The 22164-nt window shown below is 36.8% G+C and overlaps 1 protein-coding gene across 2 annotated transcripts in view; it reads left to right on the forward strand.

Moving 5' to 3' along the window:
• TBC1D5 (TBC1 domain family member 5) overlaps positions 1-22164 on the forward strand; it is a 311060-nt gene that overhangs the window by 148949 nt on the left and 139947 nt on the right. For both annotated transcript variants that reach the window (XM_050891710.1, XM_050891711.1), the window contains exons 6-10: positions 10343-10451; positions 12299-12388; positions 12492-12563; positions 14963-15030; positions 21379-21481. In XM_050891710.1, the coding sequence (XP_050747667.1) occupies positions 10343-10451; positions 12299-12388; positions 12492-12563; positions 14963-15030; positions 21379-21481 (442 nt within the window). The remainder of the gene's footprint in view (positions 1-10342; positions 10452-12298; positions 12389-12491; positions 12564-14962; positions 15031-21378; positions 21482-22164) is intronic.

Below are 22164 nucleotides of genomic sequence, written 5' to 3' on the forward strand. Positions count from 1 at the left end.
CCCCCTTCCAAAAGTGGATAGTGAAACTAGTTTGATTCCTCTTTGACCTATGGCTTTTCTTGGCAGCTGAGCCAGAAATGGCTACATAACCTCTGTCCTTATATGTTAAAGGTAGTGCAAAGATGTAGGCAACTTACATACCTCCACCTTGTGGAAAACTCTTGTCTTAATCTGTTAGGAAGCAGCCCTTTCCTGTCTACACAAGCCTATTTAGTCTTGTTCATACACAGGTGGTGTTTCTTTATTGTTTCACTTTTAAACCACCCCTGTGCAATTATAACCTATTTTTCCTAACTTTGTCCACTATGTGTCCACACATAATCAAGAGCTGTAAAGAACAAGCTTGTTTCTATTGGGTTTTTCAAATGTTTTGAGATACAAAAATTTGGGAATAGAAGGCGAGGCATTCTCCACTCTGTAAGGAGGTTTCTTAGCACTTGCATCCTTCCTCTTTTTTCACAAGGAAGTAGTAAAGCTGGCATCCATATCTGTTTCGTCTTACCTAGAACCATTTGCTAGATGCCATCCTGGTTGATGCCATTTAAGTGCAAAGAGGCCTTTTTAGTACAAATTACTTTTGTCTGAGAGCCTGTAAACTCTCTCCTTGAATTTTGTGATTCTTCTGAAAGATTACATGCTTATAATCTTTCTCTGGATGTGGTAGTCTGTACCAGCACTCTCATTTTGTCCCTATTTGTGAAGATGGGAGCAATTCCATCTTGCAAATCTCCTATTTCCAGCAGGAGAAGGTGAGTCTGTGCACTGATCACAGGTTTCCTCCAATGGCTTTTTTCTCCAAATCCAAGATCATCACTGTCACACCTACTGAGAGCTTAGAAGGTCTATGGTTTTCTCTGAATTATTTCAAAATTCCTTTCTTTTCCTGTTCAAGGACCCTTACATAATTTCCAGTTCTATTTTGTCCAACTTTTTTATTGACCTCTTCCTTCCACAGCTGGTCCACTCTGCATTGCTTGCCTGTTTTCCTAAGGAATTTGCAAAGGATGTCATAAGACAAGGAAGAATAAGTTGTCATTAAGGAACGAAACCCTATATGCAGTATACTTTTTCTAAGATCCAAACATTTCAACAGATATAAATTGTGGATTTTTTGAACTTTTCCTGTGAAAATTATGTTACTTTCTAAAGAGGTAGAAATGGTAATATAGGCTTGCTTTCTGTTTGTATGGAGTGTGATCCCTTAGAAAATATGGGAAAGCAAATTTAACAAATTTACTTAAAGCCTGAGATGCTTGCAACAGAGAATCAGAAAGGAAGGATTGAGTACCAACATCTTTTATTGGCAGGAGGCTTCTTGACGGATTGGTAGCGAAAAGGAAAGACTTAGTACATGAAGAGAAGCCATGGAAGGGAGAATGGTAGTTTCTAACATCCATGGAAAGAAAGTGAAAATGGTTTACTCGTAATTTATTCTGTTGTACATGAAAGTTAGCATGTATACCACTGACACCATATTCAGCTGATGCCATATTTTCCCCTACTAATATTTAAAGTGGTTTTCATTATGGATTTCCTTTACCTTTCCACTCTCGATAATCTTTGAACTACCATGGCAATTGAGAGAGGTGACTGAGGACTGGAGTGAAGCAAATGTCACTCCTGTCTTCAAGAAGGTTAAGAAGGAGGACCCAGGGAACTAGGCCAGTCAGCCTCACCTTGATCCCTGGGAAGGTGATGAAGCAGCTAATCCTGGGAGCTGTTTCCAGGCACATGAAGGACAAGAAGGTTCATCAGGAGTAGTCAGCATGGATGTACCAAGAGGAAGTCATGCTTGACCAACTTGATAACCTTCTACGATGAAATGACTGGCCTGGTAGATGAGGGGAGAGCAATGGCTGTTGTCTACCTAGACTTCAGGAAGGCCTTTGACACTGTCTGCCATAAGATCCTCATAGACAAGCTGTTGATGTATGGGCTGGATAAGCACAGTGAAGTGGGTTGAAAACTGGCTCAGAGGGTGTGATCAGTGGCACGAAGTCAAGGCAGCTGGTAGCTAGTGGTGTACCCCAGGTGTCAATACTACATCCAGTTGTGTTTAACATCTTCATTAATGATTTCAATGATAGGGCAGAGTGTACCCTCAGCAAGTTTGCAGGTGACACAAAACTGAGAGAGGTGGCTTATACACCAGATGGTTGTGCTGCCATCCAGAGAGACCTTGACAGGCTGGAGAAATGGACGGACAGGAACTTCATGAAGTTCAACAAGGAGAACTGCAAAGTCCTGCACCTGGGGAGGAAGAACCCCAGGCACCAATATATGCTGGGGGCTGGAAAGTAGCTTGGCAGAAAAGGACCTGGGGGTCCTGATGGACGTCAAGTTGAACATGAGCCAGCAATGTGCCCTTGCAGCAAGGAAGGCTAATAGTATCTTGGGCTGCGTTAGGAGGAGTATTGCCAGCAGGTCAGAGTAGGTGGTCCTTCCCCTCTACTCCACATCTGGAGTACTGTGTCCAGTTCGGGGCTCCCCAGTACAAGAGAGACATGGACATACTGGAGAGAGTCCAGCAAAGGGCCACTAAGGTGATGAAGGGACTGCGGCACCTTTCCTGTGAGGAAAGGCTGAGAGAGCTGGGACTGTTCAGCCTGGAGAAGGCTCATGAGGGGCTCTTATCAAAGTCTGAAGGTATCTGAACGGAGGGTATGAAGGAGATGGAGCCAGGCTCTTTTCAGTGGTGCCCAGCAATAAGACCAGAGGTAATGGGCACAAACTCAAACACATAAGGTTCCGTCTGAACATCAGGAAGCACTTTTTTACTGTGAAGGTGACCAAACACTGGCACAGGTTGCCCAGGGAGGTTGTGGCATTCCCCTCCTTGGAGGTATTCAGAAGCCATCTGGATGTGGTCCTGGGCAGCGGGCTGTAGGTGGCCCTGCTTGAGCCAGGGGATTGGACCAGATGACCTCCAGAGGTCCCCTCCAACCTCAACCATTCTGTGATTCTGTAAACCCTATTATTCAAAGTCCTAAAAAAGAAATTAGTTTGTTCTAAATCAGAAGGAGGAGACACCTGTGACAAGAGCAGAAGAAAGAAGGTCTGTATTAGTGAAAAAGCAAAAATTCAGTGCTAAGCTAAACAGCATGAGCAGCATACGATATGAGGTCAGAAATATCAGGTTGGAAAAATTTCAGAAGTATTTTGTTCTTTCTTTTTTTTTTAAATGAAGATTTTCCTTTCTTGTAAGCACCGTTAGTCCCTTAGTAAACTTGGTAGAAAAGAAAGGAACCCAATGGAATTGCTCTTGTGATTTTCATTTTGGCCCCAAAACCTTTCACAATTCTTCCTTCTAACACAAAATCTGGCAATAATGAATATGAAATATTTATTGAAAGTTCTGAAGGTCAGTGGGTCTAAGTAACGCAGTGAACTTCATCATTGTCATTCATTTAAAATTCAGAACTCGCGTGGTCTTTGCAGGAACATGACTAACACTGACAGGTGAATGGCATTGTACTTTTCTTGATGCTAAAGTACACTTTTAAAGATCTTAATCATGCTGGCATTAGCTTCTAGTCCATGAGATGCACAGTGACGTAAAAGCAAGAATATCTGTTGGCTGAGTTTAGCAGCAAGAGAACCTGGACAGGATCAGTTCTTTGCTGAGTACTACCTCAGTGCTCCCACTAGCTCAGTGGGATTTTAAATGAAAGAGTTGTGTACTACACCTTTGTCACAGAACTACTGAAGGTTAAACCAGATATCTTGATTTTCCTACACTCTGCTCAAAATACATCTGATGAGTGATTTCATTTTAAAAAAAAACCCAAAACACTATGACCTAGAACTGTATGTAAAACTCGAATGCAAGACGGCAGGTTTGAGGAATTACAGGTTTTAATCCGAAGACGCTGGAAGACAAAAGGTTTCTCAAAATAATGTACAATTGAAATAAATCTAAAGAGCAAAGACTTGCTTTTAGTGAGACTACATGGTTTTTAATGATGGTAATAAAACCTAGTCAGTTTGAGAGATTAAAGTTATATCATGAAATCAGTTACTCATTTTCTTATGTCATTGCATGCAAAATGGGTGGATTTACAAAGTTAAGATGGAATTAACAATGTTAACTAGAATATTGCATTTGTCACCCTGCACATCATAAAATCATCCGAGTTTTAAAATTGGGTGCATATTTTTAAATATTGTCATGACTATGCCAGTTAAGTGGCATTATCTAGCTAGTCGCCTGTGAGTAAGCAGAAACATTTTGGCATTTTGGGGCATATTCCTGCAAAAAGTATCTCCCCTCTCCCTACTACATCCATTTTTTAGTTTGATAATTTGTAGAGCTGTAGCTTTTAAATTCTATTATGTACTACAGGAAGCTTTTAACTTTCCTCTTTCTTAAAGAATGCATATTTGTTCATGTAACAAGGCTGCATGCATGTGAACACACAAAATTCAGAGAGCTCTGGGTAGCTGTGGGTATGAATTAGCAGAATGGTAAAATCAAAAATAATTGAACATAGTATCTACATTTTGTTTCACCATTCTGTAAATGTGTGCATAAAGTAATGAGTAGAGGAGAACGAGCTGATGAAATTTAGACTTTAAAATGGCTATAACAAGAATTCTTCCACAAAAGCTAAACAATTACAGGGTTGGAAGTGAAGTGCTTTCCCAGGGCCAAACCTGGCTCTTTGGCTGGGAACCACCAAGGCGAAGCAGACAATTTGGAGTATGGAGAAAGGTGTCTCGGGGTTCTGCGTCAGATCCAGTGCTGTTAGGAGAGGTGCTGGCAAAGCGTCCCACTGCCAGTGCAGCCTTATTTCAGTTCCCCGAACTGTACTACACACGTGCCGGTAGCTTAAAGAGCATAGCTAGCTAATAACCTTAAGTTTTTGCTGGAATGTTTACCTTAAGAAAGTGATTTTACCTTTCTTCACGCAAACCTTTTTAACTGTATGTCAGCCAAAAGTAGATGAAACCTGAACTGTTTAGAAAAATCTGCCCTTTGAATGTTGAGCCTCCCAGCAGTGCAGCCATGCATGTTCACACTTACATGGCTGTTAACTCTGCCTCGTATCCCGAGGCAGGAGTTTGAGAAACAGAGGAAAATACATATATTTTCCAAGCAGATTGATAAGCCTTCACATTAAGGCTGTCAAGTGGATTTTCAGGGTAGCAAATAAAAATCTGTGTGTTTCAGAAATGGTTTTGTTTTAGAAACATACTGCTTATTACTTGATACTACCTTTCAATTGGTTTTTCCCCGTTTTTATAGAATTAACTGTTTTTATTACATTCCTGGCTGTTGCCTCACTTTTTTCTCAACTGTTGATTTTATGGCATAATAAATAATACAAACTATGCACGTTTCTTGGATTTATGCAGTATGTTTGAAAAGAACTGTTCCCTCTATTTAAATATAGATACTACATTCACTTATTGATGTTCCTATCAATAAAGACCTCATATTGCAAAACATATGACACAATAATTCGAGAATTTGTTTTCTTTCTGATGGCCTGTTCAGTAGCCTGTTGCTTCACTGAGTGCCTCTGGGGAGCCGAGTTTGGGTCTCAACATTTTAAAAAGCACATTCTGAAGATGAACAAAAAACAGTATAAAAAAGTGAAATTGGCTTTTCTGGGAGCATGCACACCATTTTGTTTTAAGACGATTTTGCCAATACTAGCAGCACTGCTCAAGAGTTTTCTTTGGATCTCTATGAGACTATCCATTTTATCCTTTAATATTGGTCTAGAGGGTGGAATAAGCTTGAGATTTAGATTGAAATCTTAAATATGTATGCAGATGTTCACACCTTTCAATAGTATTGCAGTATTCTTCCATGAACTGAGAAATATTCTTTGTTATCTAAGTGTTGTTGTAAATATTAAATTGGTCTTGTTTCATTATGGACACATAAAAAGGGATTTCAAAACTCGGCATAGAATATTTAAAAAATGCATGAGACAAAATAACAATACACACTGTCTAATGACCTGATAGATACTGGTTTCTTTGTTACCCACAGTTTCAACTGAAAGCGAAGTAATTATGGACAGTGATATTTACCTGGTAGGTCTGAGCACCTGCAGTCCCATGACTCGATCTTTGCCCTTTTTCAATGACATAGATTGTGCTATTCACATTTTTACATTTCTCTGGGTTTTAGTGTCTTCCACAGAGTTTGGTGTTGTCTGAACATCACAGCACAAAAATGATTCTTACACTGGCTTTAAACTTTGGAAGGATCTGCATTTGTACACATCAGCAGCTTTATCCTGTAAATCGGTAAATGCAGAAGTTAACTAGCGGTGATTACTGTCTGTGCTATACCGCTCTTCCACAATTGTATTTCTTCCTCTTCTGAACAGAGTATTTATTTTGTAATGAGCTTAGGTCGGCTACCATCACATTCTTCTGCGTATCTATGCTTGATGTGTTGGTTTTGCCATTATGCTGCAGATCGAAATTTAGCAGCAGAGCCAGAGGCTGGTGTTCCACTACTGGCTATCAGTGGAAGAAAGTCTTTGTTACCTCTCCCCAACACTGCCACAGCTCAGTGTTGCCTCAGTAGAACTCTGGGAACTACTATTTGAATTCCAGAATTATTTTCCAGGTGTCTTGTTACATTATTGGTGTCACTCATTCTTAAGGAGTTTATAGTTGCTTGCTCCTCTATAGCTAGGCAATAGTGGCATTCCAGTGTCTTTTACTAAGATGCTAGACCTTAGGGATTTAAATACCTTTTCAAAAATGGTATTTAAGTGTGTGTAAAATTTTACTTAGACATTCTGATGTAAAGTCCTTCTCATTGTGCTCCATTCCTTACAGTGTGTCGACAGAGAGAAACATTTCTCTTCCAAATCTTTGGACTTTTATCTCTGAAAAACTAACATTTGTAATTGTCTAAACAAGCGTCAGATCCACAAAACATGTCCTGTTGGAAAGAAAGAGAATAATAAATATGCTTATATATGGTTTGCTAGGAGATCAACCTCATCTCTTATAAGCAAGACAGCGTGTGTATTAGAGTGGACCCCAGTATAAAATTCTTTCGCAGACAGATTCAAACTCTTATAGTTATGACATAAATGCATGTTTCAAAAGACGGAAAGGAACAGATGAGAACTAAGAACAAACCTTGCGGAATGAATCTGCAGCCTTCATCCCTTCCATTGATTTGCTTGCTTTTTCATTCATACATGTTGAGCACTTCGAAGTAGTGCAACTGTCCCTAACTGATGCCAATAAATATTTTACATTGGACGGTTACTGCAGAGATACAGCATGTGAAATTAAGTTTCGTAAAGAAACATTAATCCAATTACTTTTTCCTCATGCAGGTCTTATATTATGAAGACTTTACAATATGTACGATTGTATATTAGACAGGATATTTAAATAAGAATATGAAATGAAAAATATGTACAAAATAACCAGAAAACATTAACATCGTCATTTGCCTTTGTTTTAATTGTACAACCTAAAGGTGGTATTAACACATGATTATGCATTTAATTTTCTAGTTTGATTAAAAACAATTGCATGTGCTTATTCATAGTTTAAGTGGTTCCAATTGGCTCTTGAAGTCTTTCACTTCAGTGAAGCAAATGGGATGTGGTAGACTTGAGTTCCAATCTTCATTGCTCATTTCACTTTGACCGATGAGTTTTCTGCAAGCCTGGGTTAACAAGGCTCATAGATATTAGTTTACAGAGTAGGGCTCTATCATTTTAAAAATTATTCTTTTAAAATTGATAGCTTGTTGATATTACACAGTGTTACCATTATTGAAACAGTCTCTAGAATTGTAAGGCTTAATTTATTAGCCTTCATTCAAAATACTTGAGAAATGAATTAGTAAATGCTGTTCAGAAAGGATTTTAGATATCATTCAGCTCTACTAAAACTGAAGCAGATTCCAGCTTCCAAGTCTTTTTTTTTCAGTTGCTTATAACTTTTCTTTTTAGTGATCCCAGCAGCCAAGGGGGGATGCAGAGGAGATATGATCTTGCCAAATTTCTTTTGGCTGTTTTAAATGTAATTTTGTTCAAAACGTGTTTGGAATTGCATTACAAATTAAAAAAAAAAAAAGACAAAGCATAGTATCTGCACTAATACAATTTAAGAAGTGTTGAAATTACTTTCTTACTGTGTAGCAATCACTCCCAGCAGTTGGTGAAAAAAATAACCTGAAGAGTTTCTTTCCTTTCTGTTCTTTCTATTCACAGTTACACTGGTTGAAACCTTTTGCTAACTCAGCTGACATACCAGCATTTTCAAAGACGTTGTGGGAATGTCATCCACTTGCAGAACAATGTGAATAGCTTCAGAGTCTGACCTGTTGTGTGCGCAGGGGAATGTGTCACTCTTGAAGCATCGCTACCTTAGGGAGGCAGCTTGGCAGTAGTTACAATGGCCAATGATGCTACAAAATTTACGGTGGCAAATGAAGAATATTATACGTGATAGAAACAGGAGGGTTATTTAGATAGGCATAATATACTGTAGTTACTGAAGTATAAATGACTGTGAAAGAAAGGGCAGATTTTTCTCAAGCTGTGTCTGCTATATACCATACATTGTATTTGAAGGAGACAGAATCGTGGTAAACAATCGTAGGCAGCTCACTGCAGAAGGTGAGGGTGTATGGGAGCCAGTGAAATGACCAGATAGTCTTTCTGACTTACAGAGTAGGGGATGTGGCAGGAAGGAAAGAAGCTGCCCCACACCATTGGAGTTACTTGCTGCTATTTTGGTCACCTGGGAATACTGGCAGTTGGCAGAAGCTAAAGCAGCCCTTACCCCTGCAGGCTAACACTGCTTTAGTCATCTTTGCTCTTACGCAGAGTACCTTCGCTTTTCAAAGTAATAAATAATCAAGGCCCAGAAGTAAACATCCTTATTTTAGAAAACGATCCTACCTGAAAGGTGATGCATTCACAAACACAACACTTCTGGTCCTTGCATGGATCGGTAGCTCACTCCCATCTCAAAGGAACAGGACCATAATTTCCTGGCTCACCAAGTCCATTCACCAACTATTCCCAGCAATTGTATCATACAATTCTGTTCTGAAGCTGAACAAGTTTTATCTAAAACAAGGTTTAAAAAAACCCACCCTCACAACTCAGCTTAAAAGGCCGAAAACTATCTGACTTCAGCTTGGATAGATTTAGGGCAGTTCGCAGAACCAGGCTTTGTTGGTATTTAGTATAAGCCAGTCTGTGACCCTCCTTAGCAAAGGAAATCTGGTGAGATCTTACCCTGGAGTCACAATAGTAGTTTCCCTCTTTCTGGTTTCATTTGGTCTCCCATGGAGAAGTAATAGTCTCCCATGTGACAGTGAGAGAAGGAGATGTTCACCTTAAGGACGTGCATTGAAAATAATTCTGAAACACATTTCCTTGCACATAACCCAGCTCTTTACATTGAAATTACCCTTTGGATTTTAGAGTGGTTGCAGAAAGTCTGTGAGCAAGTCTTGGGCTACTAAGACCATCAAATGGCATATACTGTTCTTGAGATTCGTTTCAGTAGAAGGTGCAGGAAATATAGATTTAATTCTTTTATTCAAACTCAGTAGATGGTTTGGGACAATTAATTTCCAATTGTTTCCCAGTAGAGCAGATTTACTTGTATATTAATGAGGCACAGGTGTTAGGCCCCTGGTGCCTGCATGCCTGGGAGGCATATTTAGGTTGTTTATCTAGTCAGCCATAGGTACTGCAAGGTACTCAAGCTTGCCTTTAACAGTTTATACAGTGAGGCTTTTTAATTTTTTGATGTTTTTTTAAATTTGCTAGCACCTGTTAAAATTTTAAAACTGATCATGTAGAAAGAAGTAGGAGTGATTTCAGTAGTAAATAGCACTAAATGTTAAAGAAAGTCATCTTCTATTATGCTTAACTGCCCAGCTTGACATTAAGAAGAAAAGAAGGTTCATTTAAGCAAATACGTCATGTGAGGAGCTAATACAGTCAACAGTATACTTTTCTGTTGCATATTTTTGGAATAGGTACTTCTTTGTCTACAGCTGAAACATGAATGTGCTTATATTAATATTCATTTTTCTTGTTTATTCACTGAACTGCAGTACCAACATTTTAGAGGAAATGGAATAGCCTCCATAGACATTATGAATTTCAGTAGCTGGCATAATTATAGCGATCTACATATTCATTAAATCCAAAGAAGAAATGTGTCCAAAAAGACAGCCATGCGTTTAGAAATGGTACACAAGTAAATATATACATTAAAAAAAGTTCCTTTCGTCTGCTTATCCAAAATTGTGTAGTGTCATATAGTCCTTAAATCAGCTAAGGCTTTTTTTTGTTTAAATGTTCATTCCTTTTGCTTTTGCACGCAGTAAAGAATGGGAAGAACTATTTGTAAACAACAATTACTTGGCAACTATACGGCTGAAGGGGATTAATGGGCAGCTGAGAAGCAGCAGGTTCCGTAGTGTTTGCTGGAAGGTAAGAAGAGAAAATATTTATTTACAGTTTGTGGTTGCAGTATATCAACACATTACCTGATGCGCTGGAAGATTATTGATGCAAAGAATCATGAATTTTCCAAGAGACTTCATCCCAATGTTTTCCTTCTCATTTTTATAATTCATAGGACATTTGCTAATCATATCGAGTTGCCTTAAAGCTGAATTGCGGGTGATAGCAAAAGATTCCTAGGAAAGAATATCTTTGTGCTGGGTGGTGTGTTTAGAATTGAGTGCCACACAGCCATCTCTCCTCTCAGTCTCTGTGCAGTGAAGTCATGCGCTGGAAATAAAAAGGAAGTTTGTCTCACAATTTATGTTTTGTGGAACTTGGGACTCCTTTAAAATCAGTCTGATGCTTCTGCTAGCAGATTTCCCAGTGAAATAAGAAAATGAAGACCAATCCCTCTTGTAATGACTGGATAGAGAGGGAAGCCAGGTCTTCCAATCTTAAAACACAACAGGTTCTCAGAGGTCTCTTACTGTATTTTTTAAAGTTGCAGGGGAAGGAAGAGAGAAAGAAAGCAAAGTAATATTGAGATGCTATATGAAGTCCAAAAGAATTTTGTTGCACTGGCATCAGGTCTTCTGTTCTATGATAATAGAGAACATTTTCCCTAGTAGAGTTGCTGTATGTTAGCACTGATAATTTGAATTACCTCACTTGGAATTTCTCAAGCTTCACTTTGGCACAAAGACCTATAAAAAGAAAATGAAAATACTCTTTGTATATGAATGAAAGAAATTTGAAAATTGAAACTTGAAATTTGAAATGTGTGTAGCATTGAACAAATCTAAAGTTAATGAAAATACTTTCTTCAGGAGGCCAGATGAATATATGCCACATGCATTGTTTTACCAGTCTGCTTCTTGTTGAGCCTCTAAATTAGCAGGCCATAACTCAAAATCCTGAACTAACAAAAGCATCGAGACCCTCACTGTCCACTAATTAAATCAAGGAGTGGTTTTATTTTAGAAATAAGGCTGGTTTTATTTGCATGTCCCAATATGGGTGAAGGCTCTGTTTTAGACTGCCTGTTATAAAAATATTATCTATGTTTTTGTTAAGTTCTGAAATATTTAAGAATTTTTTGTAATTTGGGAATGTTTTTTGTTTGTCAGTATTTACTGTTTCTTAATACTTTATAATGTGCAAATAAAAACATTTAAAAAACAATAAAATACTGTGGTTTTTTCCTTATTTTATATGCAATTAAATAGTATTTTCCAATAGATGTTTCTTTCTAACCCTTTTTAAACAGAAATGTGAAAGAACAGATATGTAGGCATTCTCAAGGACTTTTTGCAAAATCGGTTCTTTTAACTGTCTTGCAGAATTCTAGAACATGTTTCTTTTCTATAGATTAAGGTTTTCCCTTTGCACATTTCTTAGGCAGAGTGTATCTCTGAGTGCTTAGTTTCTGCTCTGCATTCATGTTTGGTTTTAAGCATGTTGCATTAGCTCATCAGTGTTATGTAAATAGTTTCAAGTTTTGTGTATTTATTTTCATCTCTTTGCATTTTGTTTCTGCCTTGGAGGTCTCAATCAAATTTACTGAAGTTGTGTCAGTTTACAAAGCCTGAGTTTGTGGCTTCAGTTGTTTTTGATGCTTTATTTCATACCGTAGAACTGCTATTGTTTCTAGCTTCTTATTTATTGACTGGAAGGTACTAAAGCCAGGAGTATTTTATAGGTCTGTGCTTTCTTCTTATGGGTAGAGTACTTGCTCCTCCTTTCTGAGATGGTTTATGCTGTCTGGTAGGGTTTATATGAAAAGCTATGTTAAATTGATGAAACTTAACGGATATATTTTGTTTTGTTGATAGTTATTTCTGGAGGTTCTACCCCAAGATAGAAGTCAATGGATTAAAACCACTTCAGACTTAAGAACTTCTTACAATAAGATCAAAGAAATTGTAAGTTGGTACAAAATAGGTTCTCTACTCGCATGCTTTGACATAGATATTAATACTTACAGTATAACAGAAGAGGATTTGATTTTTTTCTGTTTTTACCTAGCACATTACAAACCCTCGGAAAGCAGGACAGCAAGATCTGATAATCAACAACCCGCTCTCTCAGGACGAGGGGGTAAGTTGACCCTTGGTTCTATCAGCACATGTGCTACTAAAATTATCGTCATCATCATCATACTGACACAAGTGAGTTCTTGCTGAAGAAGGCAAAATGGCAGGTGCTAAAATCTCCCTCCTAAATTTCCAAACTGACTTGTGTTAACAATTGGTTCACAGGCTCTGCTGAACAACCAGAAATGCTCATTTCCAGGTTAATATTCTGATTTTTCAGGGCTTATTGCAGAGAAGGCTGTGATGAACAAAAAATGAGTGCTGGACTATAAGTCCTGTTTCACAGCATATCCTTTCTTTAACTGATATACTTTTTTATCGCTGAGTGTTTTCATTTTATAATGAAAATGGCTCTAGTTGAAGGAGTGTTTAAACAGTCAATATGAAGGGAATGCTGTTAACAGCAAATACTGAAGAACCCTCCTCTGGAATACTGTTCAGCCTTGGAAGTTTTTCTCTGGCAAAAATAGAATTATTGTATGTCTGAGTTGTATACTTGCTGAGTTAATGTGTAAGTACCAGGCTGCAAGATAGGCATTTCTTCCAAGGTTTTTAATTCTTTTTCTTTATAGTTAAAAGAAACAAAAGTTTCTTTTCTAATCAGAAAGCAGCCAGCTGCAAAATGAAAGATCCAGATTTTAAAGAAATACTGAAAATGTGGTAAAAGTGTTTGGCCTGACTGTTATTAAGTGTAGAGCATCCAGCTCTCATTGAAATTAATAGGACCTCCTGGTAGCTTGGTATTTTCGAAGTCATGACACTTTGAGGAGGGCTTGCATCTAGATTTGGGAGCTTAATTTTAGGCAACTTTTTTTTTTTTTTACACTGTTTTTCTACTGCATTTTGTTATATCTGAAAAGCTCTTAAGTATTTTATAGCACATCTCTTTAAGCTTTTCTGTTAATTATGTTATCATTTTTTAAGGTACTAGTACTTCCATTTTGGTCACAAACGGAAGCCCATATTTTGTTTGTATTTAGTGTGGTACTCTGCTTCATATTTAATGTAGGAGGAGAGAGAGATTTGCTTGTTGAAACATGGAAGTGTTGGATCATAGGCACATTGGTGGCTCTGCAGCCAGTATGACTGTTCATGCCATCAAACCATTCTTGCACCCAGCTGGACAGAAAGTTATGTCAAAAAAGTTGTGAATTTCAAAATGTGATCTGGCTGCATGAAAAGAGCTGCGAGTTAAAAAGATACTAGTTTTACGTAAGATGAAGTCAAGGATATACCTTTAAAGTTTGGGGGGGGTTTCATACTTTGTAACACAAATATAGAAGCTAATTAACATTTTCTTTTTTGTTATTTTACCTTCCTTCTGCTAGATAACATTAATTTACTTTCTCTTTTCTTTCTGTGGAGCATAAGCCACCACGGCAATGAATTGTTTACAGGGGAGCAAGAAATTCTGGAAGTATTGTAGCCACTCTCTTTGTACGGTATTTCATTCACTGGTGCTGCTGCTGTCTGAAAAGTAACCTGCATGAAAAGACTGCTATACATTTTGTTCCTTCTGTATTTTAATCAATATGGCCAAGCTACCATCCCTTTACAATAAAGAATAGGCTTTACAATACTTTTTCTGGAGCGTACAAACAACATTTGCTGACTTCTTTCAGGTTAGGTTTTGCAAAATATTGGTAAACAAGGCATGGAAACCAAAGAAAGAGAATGGAAATGGTCATAAGCACAGATATAGAAGGAGCTATACCTACTTCAAGCTCTTTTATTTAGTATTTTTTTTATGTTGACAGTGAGCTTTAAATACCCTGGTTTTCCCTATCAGAACTTTTTTAGAATGGCCAGTCTTGATCTGCACTCTGTGTATGTACCATTAGAATGATGTCATTTTCATAATAGGTATTTGATCGTCATACATTCCTTATTTGATTTTGCCTCCACTAAGACAAACTAGCTTGCTTCCAAACAATTTCTTAGTATGGAAATTATAGCAGCTTCCAATTAGAGTCCGTACATTCATAGGAGAAATGTAGTACAGTACAGTGATATAGACCTTTTTCCATGAGTGAACTACTGAATTTTTTTCAGTTGAGCTGCTGGTTCTGGTAAGTTTGAATTTACTCTGCCTTCTAAATATTTTTCATAGACCCCTTGCAAGTAACTCACAGACCTGCAGCCATCCAGTGAGCAAATCGAGTGAGCCTAGAACAAGGATCCAGGAACTTGAATGTTTTCACCTCTGATCTAAACTGACTTTCTCAGATACGTTGGGCTGGTCACCAACATTCTTTTTCAGCCATAAAATATTGATATACCTATCTACCAGGAATGTTGAGGATTAATTAGTTAATATTTGTACAGTACTTTGCTCATGTAGTATATAAGCCTTAAGTATTAGTAGAAATCTCTGTTTCATACAATTATTTTTCCTTATTTCAGAGTCTTTGGAATAAATTTTTCCAGGATAAAGAGCTTCGAGCAATGATTGAACAAGATGTGACAAGAACGTATGTAGATCTTTAAAGAAATTTCTATATATAAATTTAGATTCTGCATTTTTATGTGGTATACATTATATTGTGTTTTCTTGACTTCAGTTAGTGTAAATGTCAGTATGGTTGAACATGAATGTGTAGTAACATACATTAAATGTATAAAAATACAGCTTTCTTGGAGTGAAAAATGAGAAAATTGAGTTAAACATTAAATCCTGGAGATTTATTGATATCATTGAAGAAAAGCTCTTCTAAATTAAGATATTAGGAAGCGTATTACTATGTGAAATTTGAAGTAGAGTTTTCCATATGAAGCAAAGAGAAGGTAAGAGAAACTGAAAGGTCTTTTAACTAAATTATGATCATAATAAAAGATTGAACAGATGACTTTCTTTAATTCTTAACACTTATTCAATCAATAATTAAAAAAGCAGTTTGTAATTAGTAAGGGAAATGTCACTCATCTAGAGAAGTTAAGCATTTCTATTTTTATTTATCACTTTTCTAGTGTTATTTGTCACATATGTCTTTTAAAATTTGTCCTAATATTACTGTGATTATGTTTTCATCTTCTTGGCCCTTAGGTCATTCCTGTTTAGGAACTTGTTTGAGTTAGAACACTCAGTTCCTGCAAACATTTCTTTTCAGAGTGGAAGCATTGACTGATGTGTAAATCTAATTAAATTCAATTACTGGTTTGCTACCATGTGAAATTTTACTGTATTGCAAATATTTTTCCTTATAACTTGAAAAAAGTAGTGATAGTCATAGATTTTACAAATCCCAAGCTCACACATTTTCATTTACAGAAACAAAGTCATGCAGAAGAAATCATTGCTGTCTGGTTTTGGAATATTTTATATGTCCGTCCCTAGACCCATTCTTGAATGCATTTTGCCATGAGATGTATAATTAAAATCTGAGTATGCTTTCATGTGCATTCTCACAACAGATGGTATTTTTTGTTTGTTAAAGGAAACAGTTCAGGATGTTCTAAGATTAAAATATATACGTATCTAAACTATAATTGGAGAATGAAAAGTTGTATGGAGGTTATGTTGGATGTAAGACTGTTATTTAAAAATATATATATGTACACAAAGTCCAGGCTCTCACTCTGGCAAAAGGCAGAGTGAGTAATATTCACTAATATCAGTAACAGTGACTAAAGAAATTTCCATTTATGCATTTATACAAAGTAATGTCTACTTGAAACAATAGCAGCATACATTATGTGTCATCAATATCAAAGTAAGTCAAACAATGAAGGAGCAAAATTTATCAAAGTAACATGAATTTATTTGATAAACTACATGCATTTATGTATACACTTGCTTTCCTAATCATAAAACATAGTGTGCATTTTATGTATACATATGTATCTGTTTGTAAACTATCATTAGTGTAAGAAGCAGTTCTACATTCCTTGGCTTTGGAATGTAAGTACCCTCTCTCTAATATTGTCTTTTTCATTTTCATTCTTCAAATAAATTCCTGGAGTTAAAATTTAAAAATTTGTCATTAACTTACAGTGCTTTTTATTAATGGTTAAAATAATTGAGTATTATATTCAGTTACCATAATCATTAGCTTCTAGCTTCTGTTTCTTATTTAACGAATATTTTTATATTCTTTGTCATTGAGTTCAGTACTCCATCATCCAACAGCATCAAGTAAATAATGCTGTAGAGAGTGATGCTAACTGTACACAGAGTAGCAAACCAGACCCATCTATCAAAGCAGTAAAAAATTTACTCTATAATGTTTTTATTAGAATTCTCTGAAGTGTAGTAATAATAGATGGGAAAAGTGGGTAGAAATATGCTTTTAAAATTGGTATTGGTTTAAATTGCTTTAAATTTCAGAATTCTGTTACCTAAAGGGAACTGTGATAAAGTTTGTTTGTGTGTGTGTTTTCATATGCGTTTTGTGAATCCTTAATCTCACCTAATAATTAGATTTGTAAAACATAGATGCTCACAACTGGGCTAATCATCCTTTAGAGTCTATGTACCTGAGGAATTCTAGGACACAAATCATCTCTTCCTAAAGTAAATGTCTAGTATAGGTCTGATGAATCACACTGTAGAGAATTATGTTTTTCTTCAGTAATTATAAAAGGATTCTAGCTCACCTGTACCTAACTAAACTGTAGTCACCTGAAGTCAGGTGAGAGTAATCCAAGCCATAATGTCTAAATATAATTTTTTGCCTGTTGCATAATAAGAACTTCCAATATTTACAAGGGAAGTAGGGAAGGATTTTGTTAAGTTAATCCTAACTCATTAGTGATCAACATTTCTAATTAATCACCTGACTTACTTTTTACGCTAGTTGAGAGGTTCAGAATGGTTTTCCTTGAGCTGTCTAGAAACGTGTACTTTTGAGCTGGAACCAAACACCATCTCTTTCTATCTCAAGTGAGAAGCTTCGAAAAATGAGGGTACGAAGGAGGGTAAGGGAGGTGCACTATAATGCAAGTAAAAGCCTTACTTTAAATGTCGATAGCAGTATCAGCCAAGTTATGACTATAATACTGCATTCTATTGTTCTACTAAGAAAGGAAGGTGTGTATGAACTAGCACAATAGTAACTCATAACAGTCTTAAGAATGCAATTATTGTCTTTCAAAAGATGTACCAAGGAACAATGCTGAATTATTTTGTGATGATTAAGAAAGTAAGTGATAAAGAAGAACTTTTAAAAATATTCTGCAGAAATGAAAATCAGCAGATTGGCAGATGCAAGAGCATCTAACTACCAGTCAAGTCAAAATACCAGTCTACTTGCTGGGATTACCTTGTACATCTAGGATTGTAAATGGCTAGATTTGATTACCCTCTTTCTCTCTCCAGTATTTTAAGAAAACAAAATGCTTAGGGGGCATTCTGAGTAGACTAATCAAGTGCATTTCTTTTCTTTTGTAGTAGTATTTTTATATATTGGTCTACCTAGTTTCTGCTTCAGGAGTAACAATCACAGTTTAGGGCAATGGAAGCTGTGTGAAGATGAGTAGTGGTGGGTGCTGCTGTTTCAAACTCTCCATCTCCCAAATAACAAAAAAAAACCCCCACCCATAAAAAAGGTAGCGGAGAAGCCATTAGGCAGCTACATCCTTCTTAAGCATATAGAAGAGATGGGAAGAAACAATTGAGTATGAACACAGGAGACAAAATCTAGTTTCTATGTAAGAGGAGGGACTGCTGGAAGGGAGAGCTATCTTTATACACCAATTTATTCCTTTTCAAGAAAAAAGCAAGCAACAGGGGGGCAGTTATTATTATTCTTTACCAAACCTTTGCAGTTGCAAGAGCACCTTCCATTTTTTCTGGTTTAGTAAGCTTTCCCCATTCCAGCTGAGTAACAGGGTTGGGGAATGGCAGGGGATGGAATCTGTTCGTGCAAGAAAAAATGGTCACTCCGTGGCTGTGGTTAAGAGCCTCATTTCTGTCTGCCACCAAATTTGTTTCATAAAGTATTTGTGCATCCTTTTATTTGATTGCCAGCCTGAGTTTCTTCTGTGTCAAAGTCTGGCTGCCTCTGGTGTAGGGGCCCCTAAATGGGCTAAAGGAATGTTTTAAAAAATGGTAACTAACTCGTGCTCGTCTTCACTTTCAGAAAGCAGGGACTTGAATGTGCCATTGTTTAATTGTAGCAGTTGCGGTAAAACAGTCTAGCAAAATTCCCATGTCGTTATGCAGTCTTTCTCAGAAATGTAATTAAATGTAATATTCCAGTGTTCATGGAAAGTGTTCTTACCTTGCCTGATTTGAGTATACTGTATTTCTAAAACAATGCTTTAATCATAAAATGACATTCTCTATAAAAATCCATCCTGAACTGATAGTTCCCTCATGATCTCTTGTATTTACATTTACTATAATTAATACTTCAGCCAGCTTATTCCTGAGTTCGTTATTATCCTTTCTGTCACAATCTCTGGTATTACTAGATCCTCACAGATATCTCTGTGTATTTTTGAGTTTTCTTTGTTAGTCTTCTCTTCCTAAACTTCATAGGGCAGGCCTGAATAACAGTCCTTCAGAAATAATCTCTTCAAACCCCTAAATTATGTCGATTGCCATCTGCTGTAATGCACTTTTGGTCTCAGCTGTGTCCTTCCTGTACAGTAATATGATTAGTACAAGTGCATACAAGTTTCCAAATGTTGGTCTACCATTACCCCTACCAGGTGCCAGGAAAACATTACACCCCTCATCCCAATGACTTTCTCAGGACGTCAGCATTGCTGTGTTTAAGCCACGGTGTCTTCTCTGCCTTGGCTCCTGATTCAGGTCCTTCATCCAAGGATTTCAAAGCACCTTTCTAGCCTTAATTAGTTATGTTTCTGTGCTCACCTGTTATCACCTCTGTGAGATGACCACAGTAATTATTAACACTAATAGTTTTATCTGAAGTAATTTATTATAATTCCCTATATTGTTTCTCTATGACAAGCTTTACAACAGCCTTAATATAACTGCTCTAAAGTTTAGCATTCTAGCTCAGACTTGGGAAGCAGGAAAAAAAAATTTGCTTTAAAAAAACTTGTTTGCAATCCATGTCATTTCATTTTAAAACTGACGATACTGTAGCTTTTATTTCAGCAATCTAGCCTGAGGCCTATCATTGTTGTCTTTTTAAGTATTCTTCTGTTTTTCTTTGTCCAACTTCACCTTTTCCTTTCGTTTTAGTATTCTACCTTTCCAGATTTTTTGGTTTTATTTGTTATTGCTTCGTATAGCTGGATGTGGTTTGGGGTGGTTGCTTTATGAAACATTTTTTTGCCATCTAGTTACTTCTTCAGTAAGCATGAAAACACTTTTGTTTGTGCACTTATTCATTAAAGTACGTCCTGCATAACCACTTTATTTCCTACCTCCAACGGTCAAGGAGCAGGATGCACAGGTGAGACTTGCTTCAGAATAGTTACAGACTGTAAATATTTACATTTTCCTGGATTATATATAGATAACAGGATTTTCCCAGGAGCTTTTTTCCCTTATTCTCATACTAGGTCCACTTCACTCTATTTCACTTGAAGTATATTTGCCCTGCCAGAGTATCGAATGATTTCATAATTGTAAAGTTTATTTGAGACAGCTACTAAAGACAGTGAAATGCCTAATTATGTTGCATCGCAAAAGATGCCAGTAAGATATCTTGGAGCTTAGGATACTGGTTTTCATGTCAATTATGAGATATTTTAATAATCTTGTCATTAAAATGCTAATCATTTTTCAAATGTTCATGAAATATTGAACCCTTGTGTATATGCTTCTTCTGACATACTCTTCTTTCTTGCATTTCATTCCAGTTTAGAACTGGAAATTTTACAGACTTCCTTAACGTATTGTAGCTCTTGTACTCTTCCTTTGCCTAACTTTTATCTTGAGAAAAATGAAGAGCAGGGCTAAGCACTATTCATGAAACTGCAGGGCAGACTGATGATCCAGTTACAGTTGCCAACCTAACACAGATTTAAAAAATGGGAGCATGTCATATAAAGTATGTTTTTTATCTATGGAGATTTGCTCTTCGGTGCTTATTTTTCCAGTATCTGATTCAAATTAATCAATAGATAACTGTTTGCAAGAGTTTTAGTTTTAACTGACTCGGTTTTTTGAGGGGAGAAGAAGTGTCTGCTTGGGTTTTTTGATCACGCCTCTTTTCTAAGTGTTCCTAGCACGTTTTAGATTCATTGGTGAAGGACTGACAGTCGGTGGAGCACAGTCATGGAGTTAAGTTACTACGGGGTTGCTGTGCCACCTGGGACCAGAAGGGTCTTCTGGGCTGCTGGGTTTGGCAGTAAGAGTCTGTGTGCAGGAAGGAGAGGGTAGATCTTTGCTTCATTCATTGCCTCTTGTTCTGTCTCCTTTCATTCTGCTTCAACTCAACTTGTTTTCGTGACATGGAGGAGCAAAAGAACCTGATTCTTTAGGCAGGAACATATTCACGTGGTACATTGTTTTATTTTGATAAGATTCTCCAAGTCCTTAATTTTCAGTGGACTGGCTGTTTGTAACAAGTAGACAATTAAAACAATCTGCCATTGTATTTTATTCTTGTAGATCTCTAGTTTTCATAATATTAAAAGGGCTTACTTATTTAAACTGGTGATATCATCATATCTACGTAGCAGACTGATGTATATTAAAGAACATGGTTCAGAATTTTGGTTGCAAAACAAACGTGACAAGTCTTCAAAAGTATTCTTACTCTAGCAGCACCCACGGTTCACAGAGCGGTGGGAAAGCAGACAAGGGAGGTGCTGTCTTACATAAAACCATTTCTAGAAGACCAGCAACTAAGATTCTGTGCACTATATTGTTTACTTTTGCTGTATTTCTTCGTTTTCAGCTTTCCTGAAATGCAGTATTTCCAGCAAGAGAATGTGAGGAAAATTCTTACAGATGTTCTGTTCTGCTACGCCAGAGAAAATGAGCAGTTGCTTTATAAACAGGTAATGGAAATACTGTACAGGTGGCATTCATTGACTGAACATTTTCTATACGGTTTGACAATAATGTAGTTCTGTTGTATCCGAAGTTGTATCATAATGCTAAAGTAATCAAAAAGCTGCTTGTCAGCTGGATAGTAAGAAAAGTAAGCTCATTGAATAACATAAACTTTTTCCTCGTAAGAGAGTCCCTCAAATTGTTTTCTTTAAGGTTGCTAAGTTGTCTAACTTCAAATTTCTTTATAAACAACATCTTTTTCTTCAGTGTTGGTTAAGAAAGAAAAGAAAAGAAAGGCTTTCTCTGCTTAGGTAAAGAAAGTAACTATGCAGCAGGATTAAAAAAGGTACTGAATAAACAAAAAACATAAATAGTGACTTCTGAAATTTAGGCAAAGTTTACTATTTTAAGTTTTATGTAATATTTTAAGTTCTTCCTCAAAGTGCTAAAGCCATGTGGTACATTAGCGAATAGATCCTTTATCTAACCCTGTAGCATCCAAATACAATGCAGCTGACAAATGCCTCTTGACTGAAGGATAAGGGTGCTACAAATACCACTTTTACAGTGTCACCTGAAGGAGAGCCTGCTCAAACCATTTTCGATAAAATGGTAAAGAAAGCCTTAAAGCTACGCTAACTATGCATCCGTACGGGATGCCGGCTAAATTAATTTAACATTTGTTCTG

Source organism: Gymnogyps californianus, chromosome 2, assembly GCF_018139145.2.
Source record: "Gymnogyps californianus isolate 813 chromosome 2, ASM1813914v2, whole genome shotgun sequence".
Lineage (NCBI taxonomy): Eukaryota > Metazoa > Chordata > Aves > Accipitriformes > Cathartidae > Gymnogyps > Gymnogyps californianus.